General features: G+C 29.2%; 5 protein-coding genes across 6 annotated transcripts in view; 2 read left to right on the plus strand and 3 right to left on the minus strand.

The window, feature by feature from the left end:
- The window catches only part of LOC102678315 (probable phospholipid-transporting ATPase VD), an 18,487-nt gene extending 13,856 nt beyond the window's left edge, over window positions 1-4,631 (minus strand). Inside the window, exons 1-3 of the mRNA XM_031513852.1 lie at window positions 4,471-4,631; window positions 4,168-4,283; window positions 230-832 (exon numbers count right to left, since the gene is read on the minus strand). Of these exons, the coding sequence (XP_031369712.1) occupies window positions 230-822 (593 nt within the window). The 5' untranslated portion in view covers window positions 823-832; window positions 4,168-4,283; window positions 4,471-4,631. The remainder of the gene's footprint in view (window positions 1-229; window positions 833-4,167; window positions 4,284-4,470) is intronic.
- A 411-nt stretch (window positions 4,632-5,042) lies between these two features.
- On the plus strand, window positions 5,043-9,492 carry LOC102676658 (rab GDP dissociation inhibitor beta). Of its 2 annotated transcripts, none has more exons than XM_031513857.1 (5): window positions 5,043-5,450; window positions 6,704-7,117; window positions 7,196-7,409; window positions 7,485-7,721; window positions 7,752-9,492. In XM_031513857.1, the coding sequence occupies exons 1-5, from the start codon at window positions 5,290-5,292 to the stop codon at window positions 7,809-7,811; spliced, it is 1,086 nt and encodes a 361-aa protein (XP_031369717.1). In that variant the 5' UTR covers window positions 5,043-5,289; the 3' UTR covers window positions 7,812-9,492. The 2 variants fall into 2 exon arrangements, with proteins under 2 accessions (XP_031369717.1, XP_006622880.1); XM_006622817.2 differs by having other exon boundaries at window positions 7,485-7,667; window positions 7,778-9,492.
- LOC102676529 (beta-alanine-activating enzyme) lies at window positions 8,483-13,250 on the minus strand. The gene is made up of 10 exons (XM_031513856.1): window positions 12,995-13,250; window positions 12,445-12,903; window positions 11,977-12,359; window positions 11,808-11,896; window positions 10,820-11,736; window positions 10,580-10,731; window positions 10,351-10,514; window positions 10,008-10,271; window positions 9,548-9,937; window positions 8,483-9,439 (listed from the first exon to the last, which is right to left on the minus strand). The coding sequence occupies exons 1-9, from the start codon at window positions 13,087-13,089 to the stop codon at window positions 9,557-9,559; spliced, it is 2,904 nt and encodes a 967-aa protein (XP_031369716.1). The 5' UTR covers window positions 13,090-13,250; the 3' UTR covers window positions 8,483-9,439; window positions 9,548-9,556.
- A 583-nt stretch (window positions 13,251-13,833) lies between these two features.
- On the minus strand, window positions 13,834-15,446 carry LOC102676796 (S-phase kinase-associated protein 1). Its single transcript, XM_006622818.2, has 3 exons — window positions 15,171-15,446; window positions 14,491-14,769; window positions 13,834-14,408 (listed from the first exon to the last, which is right to left on the minus strand). The coding sequence occupies exons 2-3, from the start codon at window positions 14,767-14,769 to the stop codon at window positions 14,199-14,201; spliced, it is 489 nt and encodes a 162-aa protein (XP_006622881.1). The 5' UTR covers window positions 15,171-15,446; the 3' UTR covers window positions 13,834-14,198.
- A 3,662-nt stretch (window positions 15,447-19,108) lies between these two features.
- The window catches only part of LOC102676933, a 7,551-nt gene continuing 6,893 nt past the window's right edge, over window positions 19,109-19,766 (plus strand). Inside the window, exon 1 of the mRNA XM_006622819.2 lies at window positions 19,109-19,672. Coding sequence (XP_006622882.1) covers window positions 19,664-19,672 — 9 coding nt within the window. The 5' untranslated portion in view covers window positions 19,109-19,663. The remainder of the gene's footprint in view (window positions 19,673-19,766) is intronic.

The raw sequence follows: 19,766 nt of genomic DNA on the forward strand, positions 1-19,766 counted from the left end.
CCGGATAATAAAAAAAGAAGTTATTTTTAAACGTTTAACCGAATGGCAGAATTACACCGACCAGTCGATTCGTCGGATTTGCGCGATACCATATTCTTTTAGTTACCGGATAAAAATACACAAGACACAAGAGTCCTGTTGAAGAGAGAGATCTATGGAAAAGAAATGGATGGGAATGGACGGAATTATTTAAAAGGGGAAATACGTACGTTCATACGAGCGAACATACCTGGATGCTTGTCGCGAATGGCCACGAAAAGAGGGCACTTTCCCGGCGGTGGGCGGTTTCGAATCCTCCTTGTGACCGGGCGGAAGGATAAAATCCGTTTTCGACCCGACACGGCTGTGGCCGGTGACCGAGTGTCCTTGAACGTCGACCACCTGACCCTGGCTGAACGCTCTCTGGTGGCCAGGCTTCTTCAAGGCCGAGGGCCTCGTCCCACCGATCGCGGACAAAGGACCGAGATGTGATCCCGCGCAAGGCTGGGACCCGGTGCTCGTCAGACACTCCGCCAGCATTCCGCCGTGGCTTGCCGATCTCGCGTGAGTCCTCGGCAACTGCCTTCGCCTCCCCCGCCCAACGAGATCCTCGTCGACACCTTCGTTGTCGATCATCTTCCCCTTCGCGAATACATTCGGGGGCGGGACGATCGTGGAAATCGCGGAGCTCGAGGCGCCATCGGGGGGCGCGGTGGTGGCATTCGTCGATTGCGTCGGGGGCGAGGATGCTGTACAATGCTGACACCCCGGCCCTGGGAACACGTAAACCGACGCCTGCCTGTCGATCTTGCTCGCTGCTTCTGGCGCACCGGCTTCGGACATGCTGGCACATCTGCCGAAAAAATTATCGAGAATAAGAATTATTATTATTTATCGCGACGAATTTTGAAATTTGTGTATCTCTTGAATCTGGCTTTTCTCGCTCGGTGAAAAAACACGAAAATATACGCCCAGTGTAAATAATCGGAGGGAAAAATTGTTGTTGGTTTTCTTTTTGTCGGAATTCTTCGAAAAATGAAATTCAATGATAATTTATTCGAAGAAAGGAAAGGAAGGGGGGGAGACAGGAGGAGATAACTAAAGGATTTACAGGAAATGACGCGATACATTTCCAATCTAATTGTACCGCTCTCCTTGTCGCGAGTGCGCTTGCACTTAACCAACATAGATATACTATTAATAAGATTGTAAAAAAGAAAAAAAGAGTTTATCGAGCAAATACAACGCAAATCGATCGATTAAAGTCGTCGATAGTGCTTCTGAAAATTTTACAAAATGCGAAACGTTAATCACCTTATACTAAATAATCCAATAGTATTGTTCGCAGGATCGGATTTATAATGTTGTTTTCCCTGTCAAACTTTGGAGACTTCGATGTAATGTAAAAAATCGAGGGGGGAAAAAATGAATCGAAATCTGTGATTAAGAAAAGCAAGATTTAATCGCAGATGCCCTCTCCTTCACGACTTTCTTGTTATTCTCGTTTCGTGATTTGATATACTGATCTAAAATATTACTAATCCTATAGTTGTACCATTAATAATCCGTTTCAACAAAAATGATACCTGTTTCTTGATAAAAAAAAAAATTCAATAATTATAACAATAGTGTAAAATCCAAAAAAAAAAAAAAAAAAGGTTTTTCATCGACCGAGAAATTAGGCTGAAGCGAAATCGACGATTCAGTAATTGAATTTTTTTCTTTTTTTATTTTACGCAATATCAAGCTCCTGTTCCTTTCTCTTCGCAACCGCATTTGTACTACCAACGAATACGTGTAAATTTCTATGTTCGAACGCGAAAATGCAAACTTATCAATTGTCGAGTATGTGTTTATGAAGACTAACAAAAATGCTCTCTCGATTTCGCATGTGTTCTTTCCCTTTTTTTTACCATCGTACACGATACGATTTCAAAGAGAAAACGAAAACGATTAAAAAAAAAAAAAAATCGATAAATGAAAAATATCTGTGAACTGATAAATTGCATTAGGATGAATTATATTAATTGTATTTAATTTAGAAATAGTCCCAATTGTGCAAAATTACATTATCGGGAAGTGATCCAAGACCGAACGAATGTCATCATCGAATGGAAATTTATTTCAAAAATAATCTTCTATCTCGAGAAAAAGGATATAAAAGGTAAAACTAGAATGAGAACATCAAAAGTTAAATTAATCAATTTGCTATTTCGATGATACCTCGATTTGTTTTCGAGGTTAATACTTCAAGGTCGTGGCAAGATTTTATCACGTAAGAATTGGCTCGAATACCTGGTACCTTTGAACCAGAAACTTGATACGGTCGAAAGGAAAGAATACACAGAGATAGCTCGAGTTGCTCATCGACGGTCATAGAAAACGAACTTGTTTGCCGTGCACGTAAACCAAAGGATTCCGTTGGTTGATCAATAACAGTTACATAGTGTCGACGTAAATCTCTCTCTCTCGAGTTCTATACGGGTAATATCAAGGGTAAAAAAGTTGAAGAATGAAATTGGGTCAAGCGAATATCCACGCTTCCTAAAACCATAGCAGGATTATTACATTGTCTCGTAAAATATAAAATAACATACGCTTCGAATAATAATTTCGAATTGTTTATCTCTTATCACTTGTTAACTTAATGATAGAAAAAATAATAATTCCTTTATCAGTCGAACCTGATATCGAGTTTAATTTAAAATAAGTACACGTAAAAGCTATCGTAGGCTATCGTTTATATTCGAAGAATTTCGAATCCGTTAATATTATATTTAGTATAACGAAAGCTTTTCGTCGAAAAGGAAACATTAACGATAGGAAACATTGGAAATACTCGATAAGAGAAAAGCATTCACGTTTAATAAACATTGTAAATAACGAGCAAAAGATAAACAACGCGTACACGCCCAAGGTAAAACGTTAATAATACGTCTTGTTATCTATCGGTCGATTAGTTTCAGATAGCAATTCACCACTCGCCAAATGGACTAGAATCTAATACGCAAAAATGCGATATATTTTCCATCCGCTTACCCGATTCCCTATACGTTTCGAACTTCATCGATCAAGTTCCTCTTTTTAACTTGGGAATATCGAACAAATTTATTTTAATTCTGTCACGGCACTCTTCTATTTTGTCAATGCAAAAGCAACGTCAGCAACGTTCTACGCGTTCTTTCATGTGCACCAGTATTTCCGTGCGAGCGAATCATTTGCACGTTAGAGTTTACGCAATTTAACGAGTATATATATATATACATATATGCTCTCTTGGATGAATAACGAAACAGGGATGAAACTTACTTCTTTTTTCAGTCTAGAAAACTATTCAGGAATACTCGGAGTAAGCGTAACCGGTTTTGTGACCTGAGACTACGACCGTCGGTCAAACGACGGTCTTGAAAAAAAAAAACTACAATCGATTCCCGAAAGTAATCCTCGATCCCCTTTCGATAATATAACAGAAACATATTGGAATTAATTGATCGACTTTATCTCTATTGTGTACACACATGTATAGACATATGTAGGTTTTGAACTTCAAAAAAATAATTAAACGATCGATAATATAATTATTTCGTTTTTTTAATTTATTTTTGTATTATTTTTCAATTAATTTTATTTCTCTATCATATCTTGATATTTCTATCATGGATTTTTTTTATGATAAACAATTTAATCGTTCTTGCTTTTCCGGACTATCTCGTTACCGTTTCGCTAGAACGCCTTATACATACTTCCGCATTTTAACTTTCTCATAAAATATAAGTAAATAATAAAAACACAGAGTATTGGAAATTATGAAATATAAAAACAAAAAAATTTCAAATCTCGAATTTTGAATCTCGATACAATATAAATTATGTCAAACAGTATATGTCTGACAATTGCAGATCGTTTAAGGATTATCTCTAGTTCAACGTTTATCCGAGGATCGCGCTTTTTCATGAAATTTATTCTCTTCAATTTATTAGAAAGCACAATATGCATTTGTTGACATTAATATTGTATAAAAAACAACAATGAATTGGAAATGTATCATTTTCTGATACACAACTCTTATTTTCTCTTTATATCGAATATCTTTTCAATTTTAATAACATATATATCGAGATATATTATCAAAAATTTAAATAAAATTAAATTACATAAAAATGATGATAAAATAAATCTAGAACTTACATTTTTCCAGGCTCCCAACGTGGTCCACGTGGCCTTGGTTAATGCTTGTGGAAGCCCAAGGGGTGGCTCACAATAATCCCCCACGTCTCCGAACTTTCAACACATTGAATGTACAACTAAATCGAACCAGGAAAAGCAATTTTTACTTACACATGTCTTTTCTTAAAAGAAAAATAATGAATTATAATAAAGCGCGTTTCTCGCAGAATATCTCTACCGAAATATTAAATTTAATACCGTACATATTTACATGTTAAAATGCTTTATATAAATGCTCAATGAAATAATTTCTATAACAATTACATTGTTCTGTTCAAGATCGTCTCGAGAAATACAGAGAGATATTGCAAACACGCTCCCTGTCGTATCCCAATGCTTATTCGCGTTCCGCGGCAACAAACTGAATGACCTTACTGTCGTGCACGCACTGACAATTCCTATCGGTCGACCTATCAAGTAAAACCGTCACAAGTCGCAACAAGCTTTTTCATTATCGCCATCTACCGTCCCAACTTGTTTTCAAATTTTTTAACGTAGGAAATGCAAAATCCCTAGTTTCTCAAATCCCTAGAATACAATTTCCGCGATTTTTGAAAGTCATCCTTCATTCATAATCAGACTTATAATTTTATAATTATTGTTCACATACTTTCAATGAAACAAATACGTAATAACAGGTGAATGTTAGTACTCTTATATAGCATAAATTTTTTCATGATTAGCTAATGATTCAATAGACTTACTAATATTTTAAAATTATGAAATCAAAAATAAAATAACAATCTATAAAATTTAAAAATTTGCAATTTTATTATCTTAGGATATTTTTTAATGAATTATTGAATGGGGAATTACAAAAACCTAGGGAGAGTGTAACGCTGCAGTAACTCCATCAGTAGTAATACCACCATCACCACTACCTTCGTTCTGCCAGCAGCTCCGTCATCGGTAGCAAGCGAAAGAATAAGGTCTTCCGTTCCGGCATAATAGTCGTGCGAGTTGGCAGACGCGCGACCGTGGATTATCTTTTTTCGATTTTTATAGCATTCCCAAGAAAAACTTACAAGAACTTCGTGTTCATACGTTTAGTGCTGTGATCAATTTCTTTACATTTCGACGAATATGAATGAAGAATACGACGCGATCGTGTTAGGCACTGGACTCAAGGAATGCATACTTTCAGGTATGCTGTCGGTCAGTGGAAAGAAAGTGCTCCATGTAGATCGTAATAAATATTACGGCGGTGAATCTGCCTCGATCACACCTCTGGAGGATTTGTTTGCGTAAGTTATCTTTATGAATAATATATGTCGATCTATTTCAACGTCAATCAACTATTGCCGGTATTAGACTGGTATTTCAAGCTATAATCGACAACTGTATGATACGATGATTCGTCTTAAATATTGATTTTTTCTCCATTTTATTTTACTATCTTTGTTGTCTCTTATTATTTGGTTAAACTCTTCCGTCAAGTGTTGTTCAAAGACAAAACGTGACGTATGTCGTTATCTACAGTGATGCGTCGTTGCTGTGATTGCTTCCAAATTTCATCTCTTTCTAAACAATTTTATCGGAAAGTTGGCTAGAATGTTACTCGATAAGAGAAAGGGGAGGGGTCCGCCCCGCGAAATATACGCTCGATCGAATATAATAAATCGGTTGTTAACTTTCGCAGAGTTAGCGCAACGCACTGTTTCTCTTTAAGATACTTTTTCTTTACCGTTCACTCGTCTATTTCAACCATCTCTCTTCCACACCTACTTTCACATATATATTTTCGTATATAATTTGAAAAAATTATATATATTTATTAAATCATTTTAACTAAATAGAAAAAAACATAAATATATAAAATTAGTTCATTATCAAATATATCTTGTTTAAAAATTAAAAAAAAATTAAATATCTAAATATTATCGTTAATTTAAATTATTTACTATAAAATTCAACATATGGTGTTTGTCTTTTTCTGCACAAACTCAAATTTCAAATAACGGTTGTTTTGATTATATAAATATTTTTTTTTTATTCTTCATGTAAAAAGATTTTTTTATTTAATATTTTTCAATATCAATTTTTGCAATATAACAAAAATTCGTTACAATATAACGGAACTAAATATGATTTCTACTGTATATGAAACGAAAAACGATAACATCCGCGTGATTGCGCTTCTGGTTCATCGAGAAGACATCGGTTATCGTATGTTCGGTTGTAGTCAATAAATTGTAACGCATCTAAACTACCATCTGTTATAACAGTATATTGTTTGATTGTACTTGTATATGTATATAATACGATTTAAAGAACATTTGAAAACAATATTAATATCAAATATATATTTTAACGATTTCTATAATTTCAATTTATACATAATTTTATTTGTTGATAAATCGTTTAAAAAATTAAAAAAAATAAATGAAAAAATTTAATGTTATTTATATATATTTTGTTACAAAATATATATTTATTATTATTATATTATTATTATTATTTTTATTATTATTAATTTTATGTTTATATCTCTATTTAGGAAATTCAAAGCCCCCTCACCTGATGAAACTTATGGTCGTGGTCGCGATTGGAATGTAGATTTGATTCCAAAATTCCTGATGGCAAACGGCTTGTTGGTAAAACTTCTAATTCACACAGGCGTGACGCGTTATTTGGAATTCAAATGTGTTGAAGGATCGTATGTTTATAAATCGGGCAAGATTTCGAAAGTGCCGATTGATCAACAGGAAGCACTATCTAGTGATTTAATGGGTCTTTTCGAAAAAAGACGTTTTCGCAGTTTCCTTATATGGGTACAAAATATGCAAGAAGATGATCCCAGAACTTGGGATGGTTTCGATCCATTTAATAATAGTATGAGTGCTTTATACAATAAGTTTAATCTCGATAAAAACACTCAAGATTTTACTGGGCATGCACTAGGTCTTTACAGGTAAAAAAAAATATAGATACAAATATTATTTTAAAAATATCATTGATTAATATTTAATATATTGCATTTGTATTTCAGAGATGATGAATATATAAGTCAAAGCGCAATTACTACTATAAGAAGAATTAAATTGTATAGCGATAGTTTAGCACGTTATGGAAAATCTCCATATTTGTATCCTATGTATGGTTTGGGTGAACTTCCTCAAGGTTTTGCACGACTTAGTGCCATTTATGGCGGAACATACATGTTAGACAAACCGATTGATGAAATTGTAATGAAAGATGGAAAGGTAATAAATAATCGATCTATTTTCGCAAAATAAAAAATTTTTTGATTAATAATTAATTATCGATTTTCATTACAGGTTGTTGGTGTACGTTCTGGCGACGAGGTGGCCCAATGCAAACAAGTATTTTGTGATCCCACATATGTACCTGATCGCGTGAAAAAAGTGGGTCAGGTCATAAGATGTATTTGTCTTTTAGACCATCCAATACCAAATACAGCAGATGCTCTTTCAACACAAATTATTATTCCTCAAAAACAAGTAAAAAAGATTTATCTTTCATTTTCATTGTGCATCAAAATATTCATTCATTTCTTTATTTCTTTTTATTTATTATTATTATTTTCTATTTATTTCTTCTTATATTTAAGGTTAATCGTAATTCCGATATCTATGTATCTTTGATATCGCATACGCATCAAGTAGCAGCAAAGGGTTGGTTCATAGCCATGGTATCCACTACAGTTGAGACGAAAAATCCAGAAGCCGAAATCAAACCAGGTTTGGATTTACTCGGATCAATTAAACAAAAATTCATATCAGTTTCTGATTATATGGAACCAACAGACACTGGTCTGGAAAGTCAAATTTTTATATCAACGAGTTATGATGCCACAACGCATTTTGAAACTACTTGTTTAGATGTTCTTGATATATTTAAACGAGCTACTGGAGAGGAATTCGATTTTAATAAAGTAAAGCAAGATCTAGGCGATGAAGATCAGTAACCATAAGATAATTATTGGTCAGTTTTAAAAATAGTTCATGCTGAATTGAAAAAACGAGCGAATATAATTTAATGTGTGTATATCGATAACGTCGGCGTTTATCGAAATCTAGAAGGAGATGCGATCAATTAATAAATTTATGCCTAATTCTCTAGATTCTCTTTAACAGAGAATTTCAATAAGAAACGTTATTAAAAATTTATTTTTCAAATTTATTCCAATCTAATTCTAAAAACTGCCCTTTTTACATTATGTCTAAAGTACACGTGTACAACCATTTTCACAGAAAATGAAAATGTTAGAGCTTGTAACATTTGTCATTTGGATATTCGTCGATAAATTTTAACAAAACAAATTTCAAAATACAAGATACTGTGTGGTTTAAGTGTGCCCATGTATTCATCATGGATATAACGTAATTTGAATAAAACATGACAGAGCCGATTATCGTGACTTTATAAATGTATCATATTTTAATTATCAAATTAAAACATAAGAATATAATTGTTTATTGAGATTGTAAATGTTAAAAAGTCCTATAGTTATATTACTAATTGCAGTAGTAAAAATGCGTTACGACACGAGGTACAAGATAGAGATAATTTAAAAAAATAAATTCTACACGCAATTATATAAATAGCATGCCGCAGTATAGAATTAGAAAATATGTCATATTGATTCTGCACATTTAGTTATGATAATTATTAATATAAATTTCAAACACATACGTTAAAGAATTCAAAGTACATACGTATAAATTAAAGCGCTCGCAAAGATTAATTTGCTTGCAATAGAAAATATTACAAAAAATGGATGTCAAAATAAAATGAAAGAAAAAAAAAGCGGCCAACCATTTAAATATATATATTGAATAAATATATTATATATACAATATATATATACTTTCTCATTCTTAAATATGTTTGAATGAGAATATAAAAAAAAATGGAATCGTTGAAATGTTGTTATTTTATGTGAACTGAGAGCTGGAATATTTCTTTGTCTAATATTTACAAGATCATTAATATGAATTTAAAAAACACATTAATAAATTTAAAAAGAATAATTATGTACAGAATTAAAATTACTTTAAAAATTACTATACGTGTGCACTTGCGTATGCGTGAATGTTTTGTTATTGTGATTGATTGGCTATTTTTCAGAATTTCTTATTTCGCTTGCATTTCTCTTCAAACTGTAAGCGCACCATGAATTTGTATTATGTATAAAATTTATTGAAATTTATTGAACAAAAAAAAAAGTATGTGATTTCCTATTACTTTATCTAAAACGTTATTCACGTAACTGTAATGTGACAGTCATAAAAAAAAAAAATAAATCGTATTATATTAATTTCATTAATTTGTATTCCTATCTGTTACAATTTAAGAAATATTTCATATGTTTACTTACCGAAAAAATTTAAACAAGTTCTAAAGCATAAACATTATTATCCCTGCATCCAATAATTATAATATTATTATTAACAACAGGTGATGAGAAAACTTCTGCAGGAAGTTTTTCAATTTTTATCACTCTATTCTTTATAGAGTTGTAAATATTTAAAGTACCATCTTTACATGCAATAAATAAAAAATTATTTTCACACCAAGGTGTGGCCAAAATTGGCGAATGAAAATTTAATACATATTTCAATGTCGGTTTAGTTTTAAAGTTTGTATCTTTCGATTCTAAACAGTATAAATTCTTATTTTGACTAGCTAAAATAATATTTTCATATTTTGCATCATTTTGTTTTACAATGTATGAAAATATATTGCCATTAATTTTGTATGTCCACATCTGCAAAATTAAAAAATAGAGAATAATTATGTTTATACAAAAAATAAATATATTTTTATATACTTATTACCTTAACATTAACTTCAATATCAAAACAACATAATAATCCTGTTACAGAACAAAATAAAACGAGTCCATTATTCAATGACACAGGAGCAACAAAAATTGGATCTGATAATTTATATTTCCATACAAGTTTTCCTGATAATTGTTGAAGAGCTAAACAAAATCCATCTAAAGTTCCAAATAATACAGTATCTGATTGAAAGTGTAGACAACCAGAAGCATTAATGCTTCCATTTCCGAATTTAAATTTCCAAATTTCAGATCCATCCTATAATGAAAATATTTTATTTTTATCATTACATTTATTTTTTTATAGTATGTAATGTAATTTAATTGTGAACATGTACTTTAACAGATAAACAGTATATGTAACAATCATAAGAGCCAACAAATATTATTCCTTTTTCTTTACAAAATATTACAGAATTTTTTACAACATTTCCTGTTTTATAATTCCAAATAAATTTTCCCGTTTTTAAATGAAAACAATATATATTGCCATCATAACATCCTGTAAAAAAGAAAAAGACAATATACCAAGAATGTGAACAACTTTTATATACATTAAAAACTTACCTACTATACCTCTAAAATTATCCAAAATCAGAACTGAAGATTCAATTCTATCAGGTAGCTTGATTTTAAATATAGGATTATGGCATTCTTTTTCTAATTCAAACGTAAAAATAAAACCAGAGTGAGAACCAACTGTTGCATATGTTTTTCCACTATATAAGATATTTATTAATTATTATATATTAATATATTAATAAAATTATAAAATTGAAAATCATTGATTAATAAAAATATACTTACTCTGAATAATGAAATATAGTTGGTGATGCATCTACACATTTTCTCATATCATATGTTTTTTGTATTTTTACTTTTGAAATTGTATCATATTGTAATTTAAATTTTTCATTTATATCTGATACATAATTACATACTTGTCCTCTACATTTGTACCATTGACATAAATGAATGTCATTTACTTGAATTGTTAAATCATATTTTTTGTTTTTTTCATTAGAATCTCTAAAAGATTTTTCATCTTCTATTGTAATAACAGTGATTAAAGGTAATTCTCTAATATTATTATGAGACTTAAGATTAATTATTCCATTTTGACTATTCAATATAATACTTTTTATATAATTAAGACATTCATCAATAGTAGAATCCATTAAAAGCATACCAATTAATTTAGGAAATTCTATGTTTGATATTTCAGACATGGCATTTGATATTTGAAGTGCTACTATAGATGTACCTCCTAATTTTATAAATCCAATATTTTTACGTTGTAGATTATTTTCCCAAATAGATTTAAACGCAACTTCAATTTGTTGTAAATCGATATTATTTATTATTTTATGTGTTATTTTGTCTTGTATATAATGTTCTTTTGAACGTTCCAAAGAAATTTTTCCACTAGATGTAAATTCTATATGATTCATGAAATGAATTTTATCTGGTCTATATAAAGGATTTAATTTACATAAATATTTCATTATTTTAATATTTATATTATGATAATTAACCACGTTTTTTTTAATAGAAAAATACAAATGTAAATGATGATAACTATCATCCCATAAAACGTAACAATTTTTTACAAAATCTATTTGCAATACAAATTCTTTAAGTTTTGTCAAATCTACTTTATTTCCAAATCTTTTTATAAAACTATTCTTTCTTCCTTTGTAAAATATTTTACCCTCTTCATCAATCTAAAATAGAAATATATTTTTATTAATAATTTCTTTGTTATTATGTGTCATTTAAATTTATATAAACTTACATCAACAATATCACCAGAATCACGAAATACTGGTAATTCTAAATCTTCAATATTTTCATCATTCACTAGACACACTCTTTGATTACTTCCTATTCAAAAGTGTATAAACAATAATAACATTTTTATAAAATTAGTAAAATAAAATTAAATATATGTATTATAAAATTACCTATATAAAGAAAACCTGTACCACTTGTTATTACTTCTCCTCTTTTGTTTCTAACTTGAAGCAAAGTATGTGATAATACCTGTCCCAAGTAATGTACATTAAATTGTCCACCTGTTATTAAAATTTCATTAATGCTAGCCCAACAGGATACTTCAGTAATACCATAGATATTATAAATTTTAGTATATTTATTATAAGGGTGCATAGTTTCAGAAATTACTTCAAGTTTTGGAAAAGGTTCTCCACCAAAAAGAATAGCTCTTAACGAAGTGTTATTACTTAAAATACTGCTTTTTAAAGATTCAGGTGACCAATTATATATAAAAACTGATGGGGTTATTTGTAGTATAGTAATCTGGCTAGAATAAGCTATTTTCAACAATCTGAAAAAAAAAATGTTCGTGTAAAAGTATATAAAACTATATAAAACTTATACTTTGTTTCTATATATTTATAATTATTATTTACCTATCTGGATTATTCTTTAATGATTTTGAAACCATAAACAATGTTCCAGCATTTGAGAGGGCAAGAAAAATTTCGATAATACTAGGATCAAATGTAAAATTTGTAAATTGAGAAATTTTATCACATTTTGTTATTGCCAATATTTTGTTCAAATCTAAAATATTAGGAACTATACATGAATGGAGTACTTTGATCACCTTTGGTACTCCAGTTGAACCAGAAGTAGAAATTGCATAAGCATAATAATTTTGTTTTGCATTTTGTATAATTTGTTTTCGTACATCTTTCAATTTTATAAGATAAATACATTCTCTATGTATCTCAAATTGACAAACAATATTTCCTTCAATATTAGTTTGTGTACAAAATAAATAACATAGATTTAAATGATTTTTTAAATTTATAAATTCTGTTGAATCTACAGGTATATTTATAAAACTATGCTTACTATTTAAAATTCTATATAAAAAAAATCACAAACAATAAAAATTAATTATTATATTTGTTATATAAAATATTAAATTTTTTTATATAATTTAAAATTCCTTACCCAAGTATTAGAGAAATTACACAATATTCAGGAATATCAAAATTTATACCGATAAATTCAACATTTTGTATATGTTTTAAATAATCAGAAATCATAGATTTTAAATGAAAAAGTTCTTTGTAATGTATATAGATAGTTTCCTGTAAATCATGATATTCTATAGCGACATTATCAAGTTGACTCCAATTACAAATATCATGTAATTTTTTTGTAAAATCTTTAAAATCATTGGAATAAAATGTAAAATTTTCTTTTTCTTCATCTAAAATATTTTAGAATTATTAATATTTCAACTTAAAAATAAGTAATTGAATTTTTCAATTATAGTATATTTATACTTACTCATTTTTATTAAATATTATTCTATATTGATTCTTTAATTTATAAAACAATTTTCTAATTCGTTTTTATTATAGGTTATGTTACATGTTTTTAATATAATATATAAATATAAATCATAATTTCTTTATTTACTAATATTTTTTAATCACTACAATTAATAATATAAAATAATATATATAATTTTTCTTTGTTAGAACAAAGATGTACATTGTGTATTTAATTTATACATGTGAATAAAAAAACGTAACACAACATGTATTTGCGCACGCGCGTGTTCTCTGTTAAATGTATATACTTTTCAAAAATGTAAACATTAAACATTATTTAAGGGTATTACATGTTATAAAGTATGTGAATTTTAATAACGAATCCTAATAATTTCTTTTGTAATAAATTTACATTTTTTTTTTTTAAAATAACTTTTCGTTTTACATTTTATAACCTACAATATAAGCATTATTCAAAATAAAAATAAAAATTAAATTTATATTTTATATAAATGAAACACAATTTTTATTCAGATCTAATATACTCCTAACTTCCAATAATAATTATTAAAATGATAATTTGTTTGTTAAACTTTCATTATTATACGCTAATATAATATTATTTGATATTGTACTAGAAATTTGAAATAAATAAACAATAAACACATTAATACAACTTTTTCTTGGAAGAAATAATCCATTTATATAATGTAATCACTATTTGGTGCATTGAAAGTATTATAAGTAAAGCATTGTGACCATTCTTATGAATTATCTAAAACAATGCAAATAGTGTATTAACTATTAAATTTTTGAACACACTGGAAATGAATTTTTCAAAAATCAAGAAATCAAATGTTTATGAATATTTTAATCTATTTTTCTTCACACCATTCATTTTCTTTGCGAACTTGTTCTTCTTCAGATGCAGAGAAATCATTTTTTATATTGAATGTTTTCCGAATTTCTTCTGGAGTTTTACCTTTTATCATATTAGCAACAGTTTTGCATGTTACATCTAACAATCCCTTAATATCAAGATAATTAGCTGCCAAAATTAATTCAAACAATGTTCCTTGATCAACCTATAAATATGTTTCAAATATTTATATAAAAGCAAAAAAAAATAAATAAATAAATGTGTATTAATAAAAATCAAATATTTACTTTCAAAAAATCTGCATCCCAAGAACTTATATCATCAGTACGTTTCTCTTTGTTTTCATCATCTTCAGGAGGAGGTGGATCATCTTTATGATAAGTTGCCCATTGTATCACTTTCCTGAGAATAGCAGAATTAACATTTGGAAGAGGAACAACTTCTTCTTCGTCCTCATCCATTCCAAGATCTTCCAACATGGTTTTTATCGTAACAGAACATTTTGCAATATCGACATCAACCTCAAAGACTTCACCATCGGAGCTTTGTAGCTTGATATTAGGCATCTAGAATAAATTTTGAAGAACTATTTTCAATATATTTATTAATCAAAATGCTTTGCCTTAAAAAATTCTTTCTCTATAAAAATAAAATATTCTCTGATTTTAATGTTAGCATCATAATTTTTATTCTTAATGTATATATCATTAAGATTTATTTATTTTTAGAAAAATATTTTTGAAACTTTTTTTTTCATATATTACTAAATTATAATCAAATTTAATCTTTTTTTAGAAAGAGAAAGAAACTTCATCATATAAAAAAATGTCATAAAAGATTTAAACGACATTTTCTTGTAACGAATTATGTAAACAAAATATTAACTATTTTAAAAGATAAAAAACAATATTATATATAAGTATTTGTTACATAAATTTAACTAACTGTCAAATAATCAAATAATTACCGTAAAATGCTTGTTGTAGACAATGTAGAGAAATATCGAATAATTTGCTACACCGTTGATCAGCAGAAGGCACTTGTTCTCCTGCTTTCTATTGCTCCGTTTTTATTCTCTCGCTTCAACTTAATATTCGTTTTCTATCCTTTTCGATGCGTCGAAACCCTATTTACGTCCTTATTCTGCTATTTCTTTTTCCACTTCGTAGTTTCTGGTATGGAGGGAACGTGACTTCCGTATAATACATTAAAGCTGGCGCAAGATGGCACTACAATACCGCGTAACGCGTAAGGGAATTTGATTCGTCATAGAACAAAATTTTTTGTTAATTTAAGTCATAATAATAAAATATTCAATGAAATGTAATTTATATAATTATAATATAATCTTTTTCATATTTAGTAGTTAATAAATCAAAATAAAATTACGTTCTTATTTAATAAATACATAAGTATTGTATACAATTTCAAGAACCAATCAACTTTTAAGAATCTTTTTAAAAAGTTGCATAAGTTCAATATATTCAATTACGAAACATTAGTATATCACTTATAAAATAAAATCATTGGTAAAAGATGTCAAAAAAATATCTTTACATAGGTAAAAAAAAATGTATTATTTTATAGATATTATAAAAAATCAATTATTTATCATTCGACGAATATGATTTAATAATAATCTTTTGCAATATAAAAGTTTAAAACCATTTAAAAAGATTTAATTTTTATTCGAATAATGGCGTCTAGAAATACATCATCGGATACTTAAATTAAAAAATTATAAGGTATTACATGAAGAGCAATGAATGGATAGAAAAAATTGCACAGTAATTTTCTGCCATAATAATCCATCTGATTTTTAGTAACCATAATAAAAATAAGGGCGAACCTGACCCCATCATTTCAAACCATAAAATTATATCCTATTATTGCATAAATGATTCTTGTTGGGAATCTATGAAAGTTGAAATGCATAAACGAGCAGAAGAATGGATCTATATGGAGAAAGATGCTTATATAGACGCCAATAACCTACGCATAATCTCTTATTCTTTTCTATTATAATCTATCTTTTCTTTTCCCTTTTTTCCCCTTTCTCTATTATTTTTATTTTCAAGTAAATTTACTTTATAGAAATAGATGGTAAAAAAAAAATTAGATTTTACTTTATTTTTATTTATTTTTTCTTTATTTTATATTTATAGATTAGAAAGTTGTGAATAAAAAATTGTCATATAAAAAATAGAGTTAATACAGATAAAATATCAACTATGTTATAGTGATTTGATTATCTTAACAAAAAGTTCATTTGATTTTCCTACTGATCGATTTGTAGAACGAGAAAGTGTTCACGAGAGTTTTACTATCGATGAGTCGAAATGCCTTAATTCGAGTTAGTTTGTTCGAAACAGGACAAATGTGCAAGTCGTAACGTTTCAATCGTTCATATCGAATGAAATGAAAAAGTTATAAAAAGATCTTTCGAGAAAAATAAAATTGAAAGAAAAAATGAAAGAAAATTCAAATATAATAAAAACGACTAATATAACAGAAAAGATATCAAGATATATTGAAATTATTTTTATATAAAATTATGCAAGGATTACTTTAAGATTTATAAAGTACTTATTTAAAAGTGTGAAACAAAGCATCGATCCATCGAATTCACAAATTGATTTGAATTATAATCTATTTTAACATGCAATTATATATATAAATATCCCTTTCTCCGATTCGATGAAACAGTTCTATCAATATGATGAATGTTGAAGAAATATTGAAGAACAGGATCACTAATAATTAAAGAAGCTACTAAAGTTCCAGAACGAATTTTATATTCAATTCAAGAAATAAGAGAGGAAAGGTAAACGAGCTTGAGAAAGACAAAGATTATAAACCTTACGTAACCTATTAAGGGCAATCGTAACCGCAATCGTAATATTAACAAGATTACTTCTGTTAAATAACTTGATCTGGCCTTTACATCTTTCAAGAACGAATCGTTCGTAAAAGCTACGATTTCACCCCATCTTTCTCAAGCGTGAAACCTTATTAAAATTTATTTCAAATATAAAATCAACTTTTTTCAAAGCTATAATATCTTACATCTCTTATTTCAATTTCATCTACTGTAAATTAGAATTATTAATGATTAATTGTTTTTTAATTAAAATTATTTTAATTATTATTTTTTTCTTTTTAGCCATTTTTTAAAAAAATACGTGACACACGCACATATTTGGCTGGAATTCAAAGAAAAGAAGGTTTAAACATAAAAAATAGTGACATCATAAGAAAAAACAAAATCTCTCGATGACGCACATCGATATAGCCAGTCCATGCTACGTAATGGTTGCGGTGATAAATGCCGAATTACGCAGATCCTTCGCCCCGAAGGCGCCACTACGTCTGTCCTCCGCACCTCTTCAAACTTCCTTTCTTTTTTTTACTATTAATACATTTTCGAATCTTTTTTTCTTTCTCTTCGAATTAAAATTATTCCATTAATTGCGAATTAAACTTTTTCACAATTTTTTTTTTTTTTTTTTGATATTCTATAAAAAGCTATACTATAAGAATAATCATTACGATTTCATTGAATTTCAGCAACAAGAGAGAATGAAACAAAACGAAGAGAAATCTATCATCAATAAGATAAATAATAATGGATAGAAAGAGAGGTTACATGTTTTCTTTTATAGAAAATCAGTTTGACTGTACATTCGATTACGAAAGTATACCTGATATATAATTTTATAACTGTAAAGGGATAATGATAGTGGTAGAAGAAAAAAATTTAAATCTAAATGCACAACAAGAGTTTAACCTATTCACGAAAGGATATACTGAAAAAAGTAAAAGAAAAAAAAAGAAAAGAAGAAGAAGAAAAGAAAAAACGAACGACTGCTTTTTCACATTAAACAGATACCTGCCTGCCAAGTCTTGCCTATCGTTTTTAATGAGGCCTACGCGGGCGTTGTGGGTTAATTATTCCTCAAAAAAAAAAAAAAAACTCGCTGCTGTAATTCTTAACATTCGTTAAACCATCGTCGAAAAAATTTCCGAGAACATCTTTCGAAGCTTTGGATATTAAATTCCACTGTTTCATTAAAGGTTCGTCAACATTTACGTATAACAACGTATCTGACCGATCGATTTCTTTTAATTCTGTATAACACTTCGTGAGTGTATTACATGTATTTCGTCGAATCGATCAACGAAGTATTAATTGATTGGGATGCGTGATAATTCTCTTCGCATTAAGCGTGAATCGTGAACAATAATTGAAGAAACTGGAAAATTAAAAAAACAGGAGGGAAGAATGAGAAGAAAAAAAGGGAAGGAGGGGGGGAAAAATATTTCTCTACGCTCAAATAAACGTAAAAAGATTTTAATATGCTCAGATATAACAGTGGTATACATTTGGCCATTTGAAAGAACGAAATTCATTCTAGTATACAAATATCAATTGCAATCTCATCTAAAGGTTACGAAAGCAATCTATCCTCCATTTCTCCTTTTTTCGATATCTATATACCGATTTTCGTATTAAAATCATTTTGACAATGGATATTATGATATGAAGAAAACGAGAAAAAAGTCTTTTTTAAAAATAAGCAAATAAGAAACTTTGAAATTTAAAAAAAGAAAATTCAAGCTTCTTCCAGTATTTTAGTAAGTATATATAATAGTAAAAAAAAAAATTATTTTATTACCTTTATCTTGCACTTGTGTTTCCTTCGTTCTCAAAATTTGCACGAAAATTCAGAAAAGTTGAATAAAATCGTTATTTTCAGGTGAATTTCGATATTTATTCGTCCATGAATCGAAAGTGATCGTGTTATATCTGGAAACGACGTCTTCCACCCCTTCCAGTCGGGCTCCATTCACAAAAGTTCATTCATGAATCCATGTAAAAAATTTCGCCGATTGGAAAAATAGTTTTTCGTGGAATCAGCGGCGGCCAGTTTCGTTGAAAGATTTGCTGCGCGATATCGTTCAGGGTGGAGACTAAATCCAATGACGTAATGAAACAGAGAGTATATAATACGCATACGGGGCGTAACAACGTGGAGGAGGAACAGAATCGGTGATGCTGGTACCAATAGCGATGGATACAGCTTTGGTACTCTTGGTGGTACGGAAGAAGAACGTAGAAGAGGGGTGAGTGGTTGCAGTATAAATGTGGCCCGCGCAAGCTCCACCAATCACTCGCCCTCTGACCTCCAAACTCTAAGCTCTCGTGGTACCAAACATCCCCTCTTTATTCAATCATCGTTCAAGAGACGAGACCAACGCTTTGGCATCGAAACTCGTGCCTCGTGACCACCGCGTGGTGACACTCGAATCGTCTTCATAACCGAGGACTTTCGCCGGTGAAATTATCGTTCGCTTGCTTCCACAATTTGAGAAAAAAAAAAAATAGTCGAAAAATAGTTCTCCCTTCGTACGTGAAACAACGATTTAATTATTTCTTCAATTCGCGATATCTTCGTAGACATGGCAACGGTAAGTGTTCTCCGAGGTATTTTAATTTTAATCATCTATTCATTCTTGCAGTGGGAATTTTTAGAAAATGCGTGAAATTAAAAAAAAAAAAAAA

Source organism: Apis dorsata, unplaced genomic scaffold, assembly GCF_000469605.1.
Source record: "Apis dorsata unplaced genomic scaffold, Apis dorsata 1.3 scaffold_772, whole genome shotgun sequence".
Taxonomy (NCBI): domain Eukaryota; kingdom Metazoa; phylum Arthropoda; class Insecta; order Hymenoptera; family Apidae; genus Apis; species Apis dorsata.

What these genes read in the sequence shown, in the direction of transcription:
- LOC102676658 (XM_006622817.2), top strand. Translation starts at nt 5,290, where the DNA reads ATGAATGAAGAATACGACGCGATCGTGTTAGGCACTGGACTCAAGGAA. An exon ending in TTGTAATGAAAGATGGAAAG is followed by an intron (nt 7,410 to 7,484) that starts GTAATAAATAAT and finishes TTTTCATTACAG; the next exon opens with GTTGTTGGTGTACGTTCTGG. An exon ending in TTATTATTCCTCAAAAACAA is followed by an intron (nt 7,668 to 7,777) that starts GTAAAAAAGATT and finishes CTTATATTTAAG; the next exon opens with GTTAATCGTAATTCCGATAT.
- LOC102676529 (XM_031513856.1), bottom strand. Translation starts at nt 13,089, where the DNA reads ATGATTTCTGATTATTTAAAACATATACAAAATGTTGAATTTATCGGT. An exon ending in GTAATTTCTCTAATACTTGG is followed by an intron (nt 12,904 to 12,994) that starts GTAAGGAATTTT and finishes TTTTTTATATAG; the next exon opens with AATTTTAAATAGTAAGCATA. An exon ending in TTAAAGAATAATCCAGATAG is followed by an intron (nt 12,360 to 12,444) that starts GTAAATAATAAT and finishes TTTTTTTTTCAG; the next exon opens with ATTGTTGAAAATAGCTTATT.
- LOC102676796 (XM_006622818.2), bottom strand. Translation starts at nt 14,769, where the DNA reads ATGCCTAATATCAAGCTACAAAGCTCCGATGGTGAAGTCTTTGAGGTT. An exon ending in GGGATGCAGATTTTTTGAAA is followed by an intron (nt 14,409 to 14,490) that starts GTAAATATTTGA and finishes ACATATTTATAG; the next exon opens with GTTGATCAAGGAACATTGTT.